Source organism: Acipenser ruthenus, chromosome 54 (assembly GCF_902713425.1).
Source record: "Acipenser ruthenus chromosome 54, fAciRut3.2 maternal haplotype, whole genome shotgun sequence".
Taxonomy (NCBI): domain Eukaryota; kingdom Metazoa; phylum Chordata; class Actinopteri; order Acipenseriformes; family Acipenseridae; genus Acipenser; species Acipenser ruthenus.
In genome coordinates this window covers 6,006,783-6,021,390 of record NC_081242.1, presented here as the reverse complement: position 1 = coordinate 6,021,390, position 14,608 = coordinate 6,006,783, and the positions used below count along the sequence as shown (strand labels likewise).

General features: G+C 36.9%; 1 gene segment (V, D, J or C); it reads left to right on the top strand.

Annotated features, from left to right (window-relative positions):
- The first annotated feature begins 978 nt into the window (after nucleotides 1-978).
- LOC131723274 (Ig heavy chain V region 3-like) lies at nucleotides 979-2,678 on the top strand. The segment is given in 2 exon segments: nucleotides 979-1,085; nucleotides 1,312-2,678. Coding segments are annotated over 2 exon segments (366 nt in total).
- The last annotated feature ends 11,930 nt before the right edge of the window (nucleotides 2,679-14,608 follow it).

Here is a 14,608-nt window from a genome sequence, read left to right as displayed (position 1 = left end):
GCTTGTAAGGGTTAGAGGTGATTTCCAATGGCCAGTCAGAGGAGACTTCAAAGTAAAATAAAACGAATAACTTATTAAATACAACACACTAGGTTTCCGTGCATTTGCTCCTGAGAGAACTTGGTTTGCTCTAGTTTCCTCTTCCCTGAATACCTCAGACTTCTGTTCTGAATTACAAACTGAATCTCCACTTATCCACTGCTATTACTGGTTTCTTCACTCTGCAGGCTCTTATATAGCATCTTTAAAATCCAAATGTACCGACATGCAAAAAATAAAGATGTGCTTCACCCCAAACAAAGTGTCTTCACAGTGTAGATTCACACAAACACACACAGGCACACACAATGACACACACACGCACACACACACACACAGAGACACGCACGCACGCACGCACACACACACAGACACACACGCACACACGCACGCACAAACAGATTGAAAGTTTTCATCATATTTATCCAAATAAATATATAATACACAGTGTAGAATAATCAAACCTTCACTCACAACTTTAGAGTCATTTGTTTGTTCAGTTTTTTGTAAATACAAATTGATGTGTTGAAATAGTTTAAATAAATACCCACAGTGTCAAATTATCTTCCCTTGACTAACACTGGCTTAAGAGGCATTTTTCTTCTTAGTACAAAGTTAACCTCACGTTTACCCTTTCACAGCTCTTTAGTATTACCGATATGTCCCCAATCATACAAAACCACGACCAGAAATGTTAGCAAGAACGAAAGGGAGTTCAATGTTATTTGGAATGAGGTTATTTCTAAGAACTGCAAAGGAACACAACACAAGAGACACACATTTTGGTGTTTGTGGTTTTGCATCATCAAGTGCAATATGTGTGCTCCACCTTCAGAGTGTCTATCAAGGCTCAATCTACCTGCCTTCTATGCAAAACCAATAGCCCTCTGCTTCCTACTTAACCGCGAGCCGTGCTGCTGTGCTGGTGGAGTGAGCACTAGGAGTGAAGCTCAGTCATTTCACAAACGCAGACAGCACTCGGGCTCCGTCTCTGTTCAGCACAATGAGGCTTTCATCCGCTCTCCTATTGCTGGCTGCTGTTTCTTGTACGTACTGTACTGTACTTCTAGTTTCAGGATCTACGCTTTTATTACTAGATTATTATTACTATTAATATATGACTATTACAATTATTATTAGTAGTACATATTTATTTGTAATATGGGTTTACAGTAGATATTTTATTAAATGATGATGCTGTATTACTTCTTATTAATATTATTATTGTTTTTTAATGATGAGGACATTTATTATGTGTATTATCCTTTCCAGATGTCCGATCCAGTATTGTACTGACCCAGTCCGGCGCGGCAGTCAAGAAACCGGGAGACTCTCATGACTTGAAATGTGCTGTCAGTGGGTTCACTCTCAGTAGCACTAATATGTACTGGATTCGACAGGCTCCTGGAAAAGCACTAGAGTGGATAGTTTACTATTACTCACCTACTGACAAGAGCTATGCCTCAGTCGTCCAAGGAAGATTCACCGCCTCAAAGGACAGCTCCAATTTCTACTTACACATGACAAGCCTGAAAGCTGAAGACACAGCCGTGTATTACTGTGCTCGGAGACACACTGAGAAGAACTCATGCTGAACCCACACACAAACTATGAAAGCAGGACTCCTTACACAGCATTAGCATTTTTCACATTGTTTAATAGGGTAGTGCACCCTTTGAATATGAAAAATGTCATGGTAATATATATTATACATTTCTGGTTACAAAAACAACACACCACCCGCTCTTGAATGAATGTAGGTCTGGCTGGTTGATTGACAACATTTTTTCAGGGATTTTTGCATCCTATTTTCATCGTCACCTACCTAATTAAACTAATAACGTGTGGATTGACAGATCTATCAAACATTCGGGGTCCCGGGGGTCCGTTTACCAAAAAATATACTTGAATCAAACCAACATGGTAAGGCCATCGTAAAATGAACGTAGCTCTTGAACGTCTGCTTGAGTTCAAGAGCGGTCTGAGGTAATCGTGAAGTGTTCACAGGGCCGCCAAGAGCCGGATTGATATGTCCCGCTCAGCACCCCTTCCCTCTCTCCCCCCCCCCTTAACATCATACGTTTTTAGCATAAACTACATTTTAATGGTGTTGCTATAGACTGTTTTATTTATCCCGTGCCAAAAATAAACCACTCATCTCTGCTCTTAACTAATAGCCTGTATTGGTAAATATGTTTGTATTTTAAGCAATATAATCGATCATTCTCTAATTGTGTTTACCACCAGCTGAAGAAAGTACTTTATTTATTTTACACGATACAATTTTTCTAACAATTTACTGCACCACGTTGTTTTGAGCAAATTATAGATCTTAATAATAGAATCATTCATACTGTTGATATATATTGTGCAACTTTAGGGTTCTTTAAAGTTTTTAAAAGTCTTTAAAAAAAAAATACATAAAATTGTTATGCCTTTTTTTCAGTTTTTTGGTGTAGTAAAATATGAAATGCGAAAGTTCAAATCATTGAGTGAAAGGAAGTGTTTGACAGCGCCTGGATACACAGTCATTACACAACAGAAGCACATCGGCTCGGTGTGCAGTACGGCAGTTTTTCTTTTTAATGTGGTGGTGGGAACGCAAAGGGTCTTGTGCAGGGCTAGTTGTTTTAAAATATTTTATATATATATATATATATATATATATATATATATATATATATATATATTTAAAAAAAAAAGTTCCCCCTTCATCAGGGCCCCCCTTCGTGGCGATGGGCCCCCTTCGAGGCGTTGGGCCCCGGGGAAATGTCTGTCCTCCCCACCCTCTCGGTGGGCCTGAGTGTTCGTGGAGGTATTTACACGTTAATAATATAACATTCTATGACTTTTTATGTTCTTAATACAGTCCTATATACAGTATATTTAACTGCATCACACTTCTTTAATCATTGTGGAGCTAACTTTGTGCAATCGACGTGAATGAATGAAACATAATTGATTAGTATTGGAAGTAGTGCAGTTTGATTTACTGTTTCCTATGAGTGTGTAAATAAAATATTTTTGTTTTGTTTACAGTATATGCATGCTTTATTGACTATCAGCAACGTTGAGTTCTGGGGCTGCTTCACTGGTTACCACTGGGGTTTGATTGGAACTCAAAAGAAAGAGGTCGTGAGGGGTGTTGGGGCATTACTTACACGATTTATTACACACACACACACACACACACACACACACACACACACACACACACACACACACACTAACACGCTAGCAAAATCCTGTCATTTTTTGCCTCTGTTGGAGGGCTAGTATTTGAGGCGTTCTCTCTGACCCTGTATATAATAAATATAATACAATTATAAACACATACACCAAGCCTATATTTGTTTACTTAACCATTACATTAAGCTTATCATGACCATGCAAAGGACGCTCTCCTGAGTGCAGGTTTACAACATGGGTCTGTATGTGTCAGGTACTGTATTAGTGTATAAATGGGTGTTGTATGTGAATGATAACAATGTGCATATATAGTTTATGTATTTATTTTTTTATTTATTTTTTGCAGTGTAAACAGTAACGATACCAAAAGATTTAATTGTACATTATATAAGCTGTGTGTCCTGATTCTGAGCCTTGTTATTTCAAAACACTTGTCATTTATTATTATTTATTTCTTAGTAGACGCCCTTATCCAGGGTGACTTATATTTGTTACTAGATATCACATTATTTTTAAATACAATTACATTATTTTTTACACATTATTTTACATGCAATTACCCATTTATACAGTTGGGTTTTTACTGGAGCAATCTAGGTAAAGTACCTTGCTCAAGGGTACAGCAGCAGTGTCCCTCACCTGGGATTGAACCCACGACCCTCCGGTCAAGAGTCCAGAGCCCTAATCACTACTCCACACTGCTTTATTTTGATACTTAGTATTATTAATTTAAAACACCATATTTACTGTGCACGCGCACTTAACGACGTGTTTGTTCTTACAGTGAAGGTGTAAAGGCTACATCTCCATTGGTATAGTCACACATCGATCACAGCACCAACTTCATTTCTCTTTATTGTACTTGGTTGTTTGAATTAGGTTCCATCTCATATAGGACACTTTCAAACAGGCGGAAGCATTTTGAACAGAAAACACTCGCTCGGACCGCACCAAACACTGGCTCCGACCGCACCAAACCTTTTGATTCTAGTACTGGAGTCATGCTAATGAGGTACCGCCTTTATCTGCATCACAGTCCTCAGACTGTCGGAAACGGAGTTTTCCGACTCTTCTCCTCCTTCCAGAGTAGTTTTGATTCTTGATCGGATTACGAAAAAGAGTCTGAATCTCGGCCAAAAATGACCTCTCCTAAGATCGGAAACGATTTGATTCTCGGGGCAATATGTTTGAAAAACATGTATTAAAACATTGTGTGTATATATATATATATATATATATATATATATATATATATATATATATATATATATATATATATATATATATATAATGTTTTAATACATATATGTACTGTGTTTTAATACATATATATATATATATATATATATATATATATACTGTATATATATATATAAACGGCGCAATTAATTAAATAAACAAATATTTGTATTTATATTCATATTTTTCTTTATCATTATTTTTTTTAATAATTACTATTTAGAAAGATCTTTGCTCTGTTGTGTTCACTCAAGTGTGATGTGGTTTTTGTACGGGTTTGAATCACTGTGATGGGGTAGCGGGTCACAGTGATACAGACCATTACAAAAACCTATTCCCACAGAGCGTCGCTTACTGTTCATTTTACAACACCATGCTTTACAGGCGTATCTTCGGTTAAAACACCCCGGAGTTCTGCTTCCCAAAATAAAGCACATTACCAGACCCATTTTAACAATTGTTTAAAAATATATGTTACAATAAGTTACATTTGAGAAATTATTATTATTAAAATGTTGTAAGGTAAATAGTAAAATGTAAATATCTGAGAAGCTATTTTCTTTACAAATATTTATAGTTTCAACACCGTTACATGTATATAGTTCAAAATGCCTATGTTTTTGCGTCTATAATAATGATATAATGTACAACGTATACATGCATTTTCCCCAAGGACTGAGCAATTATTTAATGATAAGGTCGCATAAAAAGCCACCATATCCTTTGTATGTGCTGAACCTGTTCTCAGACTATGAAAGCAGGACTCCTCACCAAAATATTTCATAACTTATCCCACTGCAGGCTAAAACAAACTACAGCAACGCAATCATATGCACAAAACTCTCAGTGTTATTTGAATACTGGAGGTGTACAAACTTTGAATTGCTTTTCTTATTGAAATTGGTGCTATTGGTACCTTTAACTAAGTTAGAAATCTATTAGAAAACCAAATTTCAATATAGACAACTGTGTTCAACTCATTAAAATAAACATGGCTTTATGGGTATATTATTATTATTATTATTATTATTATTATTATTATTATTATTATTATTATTATTATTATTATTATAACAGACGCCCTTACCCAGGTAGAAAAATACACACACACACACCCATATATATATGGTATTTGGGCTTCCCAAATAAAACCCATTACTGGACTAATTTTAACAATCGTTTTGAGGTTTAACAACAGGTTCTATTTGAAAAATGTATATTATAAACCGTTTTCAAATTTCAAACAGTACAATGCAAATCTTTGATCATCTTTATTTCGATTTAAGTTTCATGTATCTAGTTAAACACCTAAAAAATGACCCATGTTTTGTATCTATATTAATTATATCCCCTTCGGTCACGATTTTTTATTTTTTATTTTTTTTTAGAAATTGCGAGGTTGCCCATCCTTAACAGTGATGAGTCAGTCTTGTGCGCTGTGGTTTATGTATGGCTCTGTATCACTGTGACAGTACGGGGGGTCACGGTGATACATGCCATTACAAAAAGCTATTCACATACAGCAGCACAGTGGAGCTCACTGTACCTTTTATCAAAGCCAGATATCTCTATGCAACTATTTACTAAGTGAAATTATCTATTCAGAATGTCCGAAACTCGGTCAATGACATCAATGCTCGGTCAATGCTGTCATTGGCCGCTGCTCTTGGGCACTGATAACAATACCCGGCCATCGACGTCACTGGCCGACTTCGGACATTGGATGTAACATACATATTTTTCGGTCATTTAAAAAACATTCCTGCTAAAGATCGCTCTGTCCGGCACAAGAAGTTTATGCTTTTTTGATAATTTTACTGATGGTGAAAATACAATGTATTTAAAAGGTGGACCTAGAAAAACGGAATATCCTACAATTCAGCATGTACTGTTTTTTCAGGTAAGCATTTAAATATTTAGGAACATTTTTGGTATAATAACTCATGGGTTATTGTCTTTAATCAATGCCCATTTCTGCATACAATGCTTAGCCTCGCAAGCCAGAATTTTTATGCAGTAAATTATGAGTTGTACAAGAAAAAGTTTGGAGCTGTATAGGTTTTCTCATTTCAAATACCGTTAAATAAACCATTTTTTGTAGCGTGAAAAAATCCAGCCCTCATTATAAGCCTTTAACAGTATCTACATGAATAGGTCTTTGACAGTCTTACACTGACCGCTGTGGTTTTTGTACTGGTGTATATCACTGTGATAACTACGGGTCACGGTGATACAGACCATTACAAAAACCTCTTCCCTTACAACAGTGCAGTGTAGTCAGACAGTACGCGCTTTACAACAGCCTCTATAGATAAACCATTAGCTGCTTATCATTCACCACAGAGAATATATATATATATATATATATATATATATATATATATATATATATATATATATATATATATATATATATGATTTATTGAGTAATCAAGTGATTACTTAATTTATAAAAAAAAATGTAATTTGCAAGACGGACATAATTATATACTTAACATAACGAAAACGAGAAAATGCATTTTTTATGAGGATCATTTTAAAGCAAAATATAATGATAAATAACCATTACTGTAGATTGAGACAGATATTATGTACTTTTATACTCAGTAATATGCTATAGCAACCCCATTTATATTTTGAGATTAGAAATGTTGATGTGTTATCTTCCAAGCTAGCAAGTTAAAATACAGTGAATAAATTTAGAGACTGGTATCTCTTAATGTGGTTTTATCTGTTTAATGATTAACTACGTTTTGGTAGTAATAAGCTAACGAGTTGAAAAATGAGCACAGTGCCGTTTCGTACACTGTTGAGTACTGAGGTTTTTGTACGGGTGGTTATCACAATACAAAAACCGATGCAGGGGCACGCTTGCTATACTTTACCATTGAACTAAAACGTCTATGCATGGCGTGAATGACTTTAAACACAATTCTGGGTTACTAAATTAGCTTAGCTCGATTATTAGAGCTAATATCGGCTATGGAACCAGTCGAAAATTACATGTTCTTTACTGTTTTATCTCATAGACCAAGTAACCGAGACAAAAGATTTTGCCCGAGGCAATTATCAGTATAAGGAATGCATATAGACCTACAATATTTGTAATCCTTTAATACAAGTTAAATAACTCGTTATAATAATATTTTGTAAGTGAATTGTGTTCCTCAAGCTCCAATTCAGAGTAAAACCTTAACTCCACAGTGGGGTACAGTAAGTAATTGAAGTATTGATTTATCTGCGCAGAATATAGTGTGACACTGTATAAGATTTTACAAGAGCCGAGTCAAATTTCCTTTCTTGGACGTGTTTATATTTTCTTATTGAACAATACAAGTTTATCGAGCATCTGTGTAGTCTAGGTGTTGAAAACTGGACAGCATATTGAGTTTGTGAGACATGGCTTTTGCGCAAGCTAATCTTGATTAACCCTGCAATACACATAAGTGAACTTTTGTGTATGGTGATACTATCGTCATAAAAAAAACATGAACGGACCGAGGTTAAAAACCAAGGTCTGTTTACTTGCTGGGAACGCCGATATAACCCATACATACATTATATACTGCATTATTAGTAATATACAATATGCTAACAGTCATATAAGTCTATACTGATTTATGCAGGTAGGCTGTGTGGTCCAGTGGTTAAAGAAAATGGCTTGTAACCAGAAGGTCCCGGGTTCAAATCCCGGCTCAACCACTGACTCATTGTGTGACCCTGAGCAAGTCACTTAACCTCCTTGTGCTCCGTCTTTCGGGTGAGACGTAATTGTAAGTGACTCTGCAGCTGATGCATAGTTCACACACCCGAGTCTCTGTAAGTCGCCTTGGATAAAGGTGTCTGCTAAATAAACAAATAATAATAATTATTGAATGATTAATGGTTAATGAGGCTCCAGCCACAGGTGTATAGAAGGGGAATCATGGGTGTTAGGAGAATTCATGTAGGTGTTGGAGAACGTCAATGTCGGTGTTGGCTCTGGACTCTTGACCGGAAGGTCGTTGGTTCAATCCCAGGTGGAGGACACTGCTGCTGTACCTTTGAGCAAGGTACTTTACCTAGATTCAGTAAGCACACCTGTATAAATGGGTAATTGTATGTAAAAAATAATGTGTAAAAAAATAATGTAATTGTATGTAAAAATAATGTGATATCTTGTAACAATTGTAAATCACCCTGGATAAGGGTGTCTGCTAAGAAATAAATAATAATAGCGCTTCACTGCAGATTCGGTGTTCTCTCTCCCTGCCATTAAAAGCTTGGCCATGACGCTACCCTGTCACTGTATGCTTACAATGTTACTATGCATAGTTACATACTTAATGTGTAAATATTTTACATGATGTAATCTTAATCCTAACCCTAACCCTGTACCAGATACAATTGTGTATTTACATATATCATGCAAAAAGATTTACACATTAAAGACATTGTAACTATGCATAATAACCTTATTATATGTGGAGAGTTATAATCTTCCATAGAGCTTACAGTGATGTCATCACATTGCAAGAATTCTAAACAGACAAAAAAATGGCAGACTGCAGATTTGTAGCTGTTAGTGAGGCTGAGATGATAGTTTTATTCAGGAAAAAGAAAGCAAAGACACACAAAGGAAAACATTATGTGACTTAAACTTGTTCAGAGACGATCTAAGAAGCGTTTCTGAGGAAAAAGATTTGCTGCAGCTCCCTGTGGAAGAACTTGACAGCCACCCGTCAAAATGTATCTTGACTGTCAGAAGAAAATACGGGGTGAGTTGGAGCCCCACACCCATAAGAGACACTCGGCAACGTGGAGACCTAAAGAAGAAAAACACAGAATACACAATCTACTTCAGAAATAAATGAATGAAATTTAAAATGAATGTTTGTTAAAAAAAAAAATCTTCAGCTTTACAATATTTGAATGAATATTTGAATTAGAATGAAGAATGAAGTACAGGTAAGTGTGTGGAATCCAGTACAGGTAAGTGTGTGGAATCCAGTATAGGTAAGTGTGTGGAATCCAGTACAGGTAAGTGTGTGGAATCCAGTATAGGTAAGTGTGTGGAATCCAGTACAGGTAAGTGTGTGGAATCCAGTACAGGTAAGTGTGTGGAATCCAGTACAGGTAAGTGTGTGGAATCAAGCCTGTGAAAGGCTTAGCCTGAGTTAGAGATTTGACCTACAGTCTCCTGGCCTATGATGTCACATGACCCCTCGAAGCTCTTAACAGGCTTATCACACACACTTACTTGTAGTTAATGCTCTATGTTATTATGTGTATGCACACATGTATTTACTAAGTAACTACAGAGCAATTAGAGACACATGTTACTGTATATATTGTCTGTTGTCTAAAAGTACATTAAAACTACTCTAATTAAATACAATGTTGTGTTTTATTTTTTCCTTGCTCATTGTTCTCATTCTTATTCTGATGCTCTTGGGTCCCCCAACATTTTACACAGCAAACTCCTCCAAGCACGAACGTTATATAAAGAAAGGAAACAGCGCAGTGATGAATTAGAGCGTTGGGTGCAGATGCTTCCTCTCGATGTTGCTTCAGATCCTGCAGAAACTGGAAGAGTTTGTCAAACAGCCAGAAGAACGAAGTGACTGCAGTTGATAAGACCATGTACGGTACATGGCGGGAATATATCTACTATGAGACATATAACAGCCTATATAATGAATCATTATGGCATGACACAGTGGTGTGGTGTGCTGAGATAGAACACCTGCAGATGTGTTTTCTGAGTCATGGTGATATCACAAAAATAAAACCTACAGTACTTTGCCATAATATCTGGTAACGCTTTACATTAAGTGTGTGCCTTAACTTGTGTATTATTGGATGAAGTCTGCTACTATCTGGTGATGTTGTTTATCGGCTAAGCGGTGTGCACGTTAGCAAGCGTTAGTCACAATCGGTAAACTGTTATTTGCAGTGGTAAGTTTGCTCTTATTACAATGGATCGGTGGCTGGTTTGTCCAACAAAAACCCACAACAGCAGTGACAGACAGAGAGGCCAGTGAAAGTGATTCTAGTGTAGTACCGGTACGAGATATTGAGAAGGAAGCCACACAGGCAGTGAAGCGAAACAGTAGGCTGTTTAAAAGTGCTTGCATAAGATAACCTGACTCCTGTAAAACTGAACAGGCATCTGCAGGGAAAATATGGCCATGCATGCCGATAAGCCAGCAGAACATTTCCAGTAGAAAGTGAACAAACAAACAACAGTCCCTGCAAAAGCACTGATGGCTTCCTACGACGTTGCCTGCCTTATTGCTAAATGTAGAATAAAAAGCCACACACAGTGGGAGAAATGCATTATTGCACTGGGGCACATTTGCTCACTTCAAGCTATTCTGTTGTCAAAGATACCGTTGCACAGCGCATTGATGATATTGCCAATGACATAAACTGATCGAACAAGGTAATCAGAGCTCCAAACATGCCTTGCAACTTGATGAGTTTCCTGAAGAAACTTGACCGCTGGAAGGAGCAGCTGGAAGGGGGCAATATAGAATTGTTTCCAATTGTGGCGCAGTTCTTGGAGGATGATGAACTAGAACTTGAAACTGTGAAACAAGTAGCTGTTCATCTTCTTTCAGGCCTTGAGAAACACTTTAAATGTTGAGGATTTTACTCTGTACATTTGATTGGATATGACAGCCCTTTGCTTTTCACCTCTGCTAGCAATCTGTCGCCCCTTTCACACTGGCGCGCCTACCCGAGTCACAATCCCACGCTAGTCTGAAACCACGTACCCCGGTCGTACCCGGGTTCATCCTCAGGATGTGGGTCGATACACTTTGACCCAGGTAGGAGACACAATGCATGATGGGCGTTCGCAAGGTACTTGAGAGTCATTTAATTTTATTCAGTTTAGCCATATTTTTGTTGATTGAGACACACCATGAGGCAGATTGCAGCAGGGATAAAAAAATACTCTAATCAACATTTGGGCCGACTTAGATGGAAGCATCTGTAACAAGCTGCTTCCGGGGCATTGATACACGCATTGTGCAGTTGCTTCTGTCATCCAGGTCAACTCTGCTTCTTCAAAAATTATCAAGTACCACAGACAAGTAAATACGTGTGTACTTACACATCATTGCAATGTTATTATGCAAATATCTAATAAATAACTTCTTCTTCTTCTTCTTCTTCTTCTTCTTCTTCTTCTTCTTCTTCTTCTTCTTCTTCTTCTTCTTCTTCTTAGTTTATTATTTGTTTATTTAGCAGATGCCTTTATCCAAGGCGACTTACAGAGACTAGGGTGTGTGAACTATGCATCAGCTGCAGAGTCACTTACAACTACATCTCACCCGAAAGATGGAGCACAAGGAGGTTAAGAGGTTAAGTGACTTGCTCATGGTCACACAATGAGTCAGTGGCTGTGGTGGGATTTAAACCGGGGACCTCCTGGTTACAAGCCCTTTTCTTTAACCACTGCACCATAGTGCTGACAAAAAAACAGCCTAAACCAATCTTCATTCATAAAACCGCCCGGAACACTGGGTTCCGAAGTTCCAAATGATGCACGTGATAAAACTTACCCAACTGATCTTTAAATACCTTTATTGATCAAACAGTGTTGGAAGCAAATTTCAACTGTTTGACACAATGTTACAAGATTCATCACAGTTGTAATTAAACAAAGGTTACGTTGTAACAGTGAATCTTGATGAATCTCTCATATTTGTATCCCTGCCGCCACCAGTAAGTAAGCTCCTTCACCTGCTGTCAATAGAATAAATACTGTACGCAACTTCAGACCTGTTGCCACCCACAATTTGTATGGGAATTAGAATTTTTTTCCGATTAGTATTTTTGCTTCTAATTAGTTAGTAAATAGGACGTGACACTTTGGGAAATACCATCCACAGCCATCTCAGTATTCCTCCCGCAATTCTGGCCAAATTACCGCCGCTTAGTAAATGAGGCCCTAAGTATGTGTAAGGACACACATATTTACTAAGTAACTACTATGTAAATACACAATAATTGGAGACACTGGTAAATACATTTTATTGTTAATGTATCCACTTCCATCCTCACAATTACAGAATGACAGTGGATGGCACAGTGATAATTAACCGTGCAAAATCCTACTGCGTGCAATGCTGCTCAGTAGAACTCTGCTGCTTTCTGCTGTGCACGACTTCCCCTTCCTTCCTGCAACAGACTTCTGATAGCATTGTTTCAAAACAACAGACGCAGCTCTGAGAAACTTTCTTTACTGGCTCTGCAATGCTGACAATGCCAGACAGGTCAACGCATGTCAATTCAGAAAATTGGGCTCTTGTGTCAAAAAGGAATGTATGAATTGTTATGCATTTAATATATCAAGAATATTGACCAACATTGGGTAACTCTTTCCATGAAGTGTCTCTAATTACTGTGTATTTACAGAGTAGTTACTTAGTAAATACATGTGCACTTACACATCATTACAATGTTATCATGCATGGTTACAATGTACTTAATGTGTACATCTATTTGCATGATGTAACCCTAACCCCAGGGGTGAAATTCTCAACAAAAAAAGTGCAGGTAGCTGGATGTAATGAATAAATACTCAGTCAGTTTTATGAATTATTATTATTATTATTATTATTATTATTATTATTATTATTATTATTTATTTATTTATTTATTTATTTTTTAGCAGACACCCTTATCCAGGGCGACTTACAATTGTTACAAGATATCACATTATTTTTACATACAATTACCCATTTATACAGTTGGGTTTTTACTGGAGAAATCTAGGTAATGTACCTTGCTCAAGGGTACAGCAGCAGTGTCCCCTACCAGGGATTGAACCCACGACCCTCCAGTCCAGAGCCCTAACACTGTCTTGGTACACAAAACAATTATGAATACAAAATAAGCCAATTCACCATAAACAAGGAATCTGAAAATACTGCAACCTTTGCTTGTATCACTCAGTCAGTAATTTAACACTTAAGTTAAACCTTAATTGTCTAGCATTAAGAAATATTACACTACGCAGGAACTGCTGTGGAGAGGGAGTTTTGTTTCAAGATATCCTAAAAAAAGGATGATGTTATAAAACATATTTTTAAATCAAAAAACAGCTGTGCTATGATCAAATATACAAAAAGGTCCACGTTAAACAATACAAAAGAGGGGCTGAAATACCTCTCTAATTTTTAATGTACCAGGCACTACACTTAAAAAAAATGATGTATTTGATTTGGTCGTTTTAATTTCCATATTTTTCTCTGAAATCATCCCCATGCTTTCCAGACTCTGGGTACTCACTTACAGCAGGACCTGGCCATGCTACAATGACAGGCTTGGATTAGAACATATATCTCTGCACACACAATTATTATTTATCCTACAGTAATATATGCTGTGTGATTCTCTGTTGTGGTTACGGGTAGATTAATTACCGTGATCTATTCCAGAAAAAGATGAGTGTATTTCATGAAGAAAAAGTATAAAAGTAGACATCGGTTTTGTTTTGTTTTTTTTATCCCTGGCATTGTGGATCCTACGCCATAAGTAAAGTGACAAGACAGACGTTTTCATTAAGTAATATCATTACTGTGGTTTAATTTTGCCTTTATTTTGATGTACACGCAAATGAAAACTCAAACGTAACTTAAATAAACTCTTCAAGAATTTGTAGAAAAGGGGGCATCAAAAATCACCGTTTTGGTTTTGTTTATTACAGTTAGGTTTACCAACTGGCCCCATAATTCCGAGACACTTTAATACAGGTCAGGGTTTTTTTTAACTCACAAATAAATCAATTTTAAATCAAAACGTGGGTGTGAAGTGCATGAGCGGCTTCAATAAATGTGTTGAATTGATTAATTGCGGTGGCGATTCTATCGGGAGAGGATCATAACATGTATTAAAATCGTATTAGTTCAAATGTTATATGGTAAACAATATCTATCAAAATAGTGCAATTCCTTAGAGAATTTTGCACTCACCTTAACCTTGTGGTTAAGTTTCTATTTATTTAATATTTCTTCCTGCTTCACACAGTCCCGCCCCAATCAGATAAATACAGCAAATCAGCAAGCTGTAGAGGTCTGACTGATGGAAACGATCCTCACAGGAAGTAATTCCAGCCCCGGACAGGTGTGTGCATTTGGTAAGTAATAAG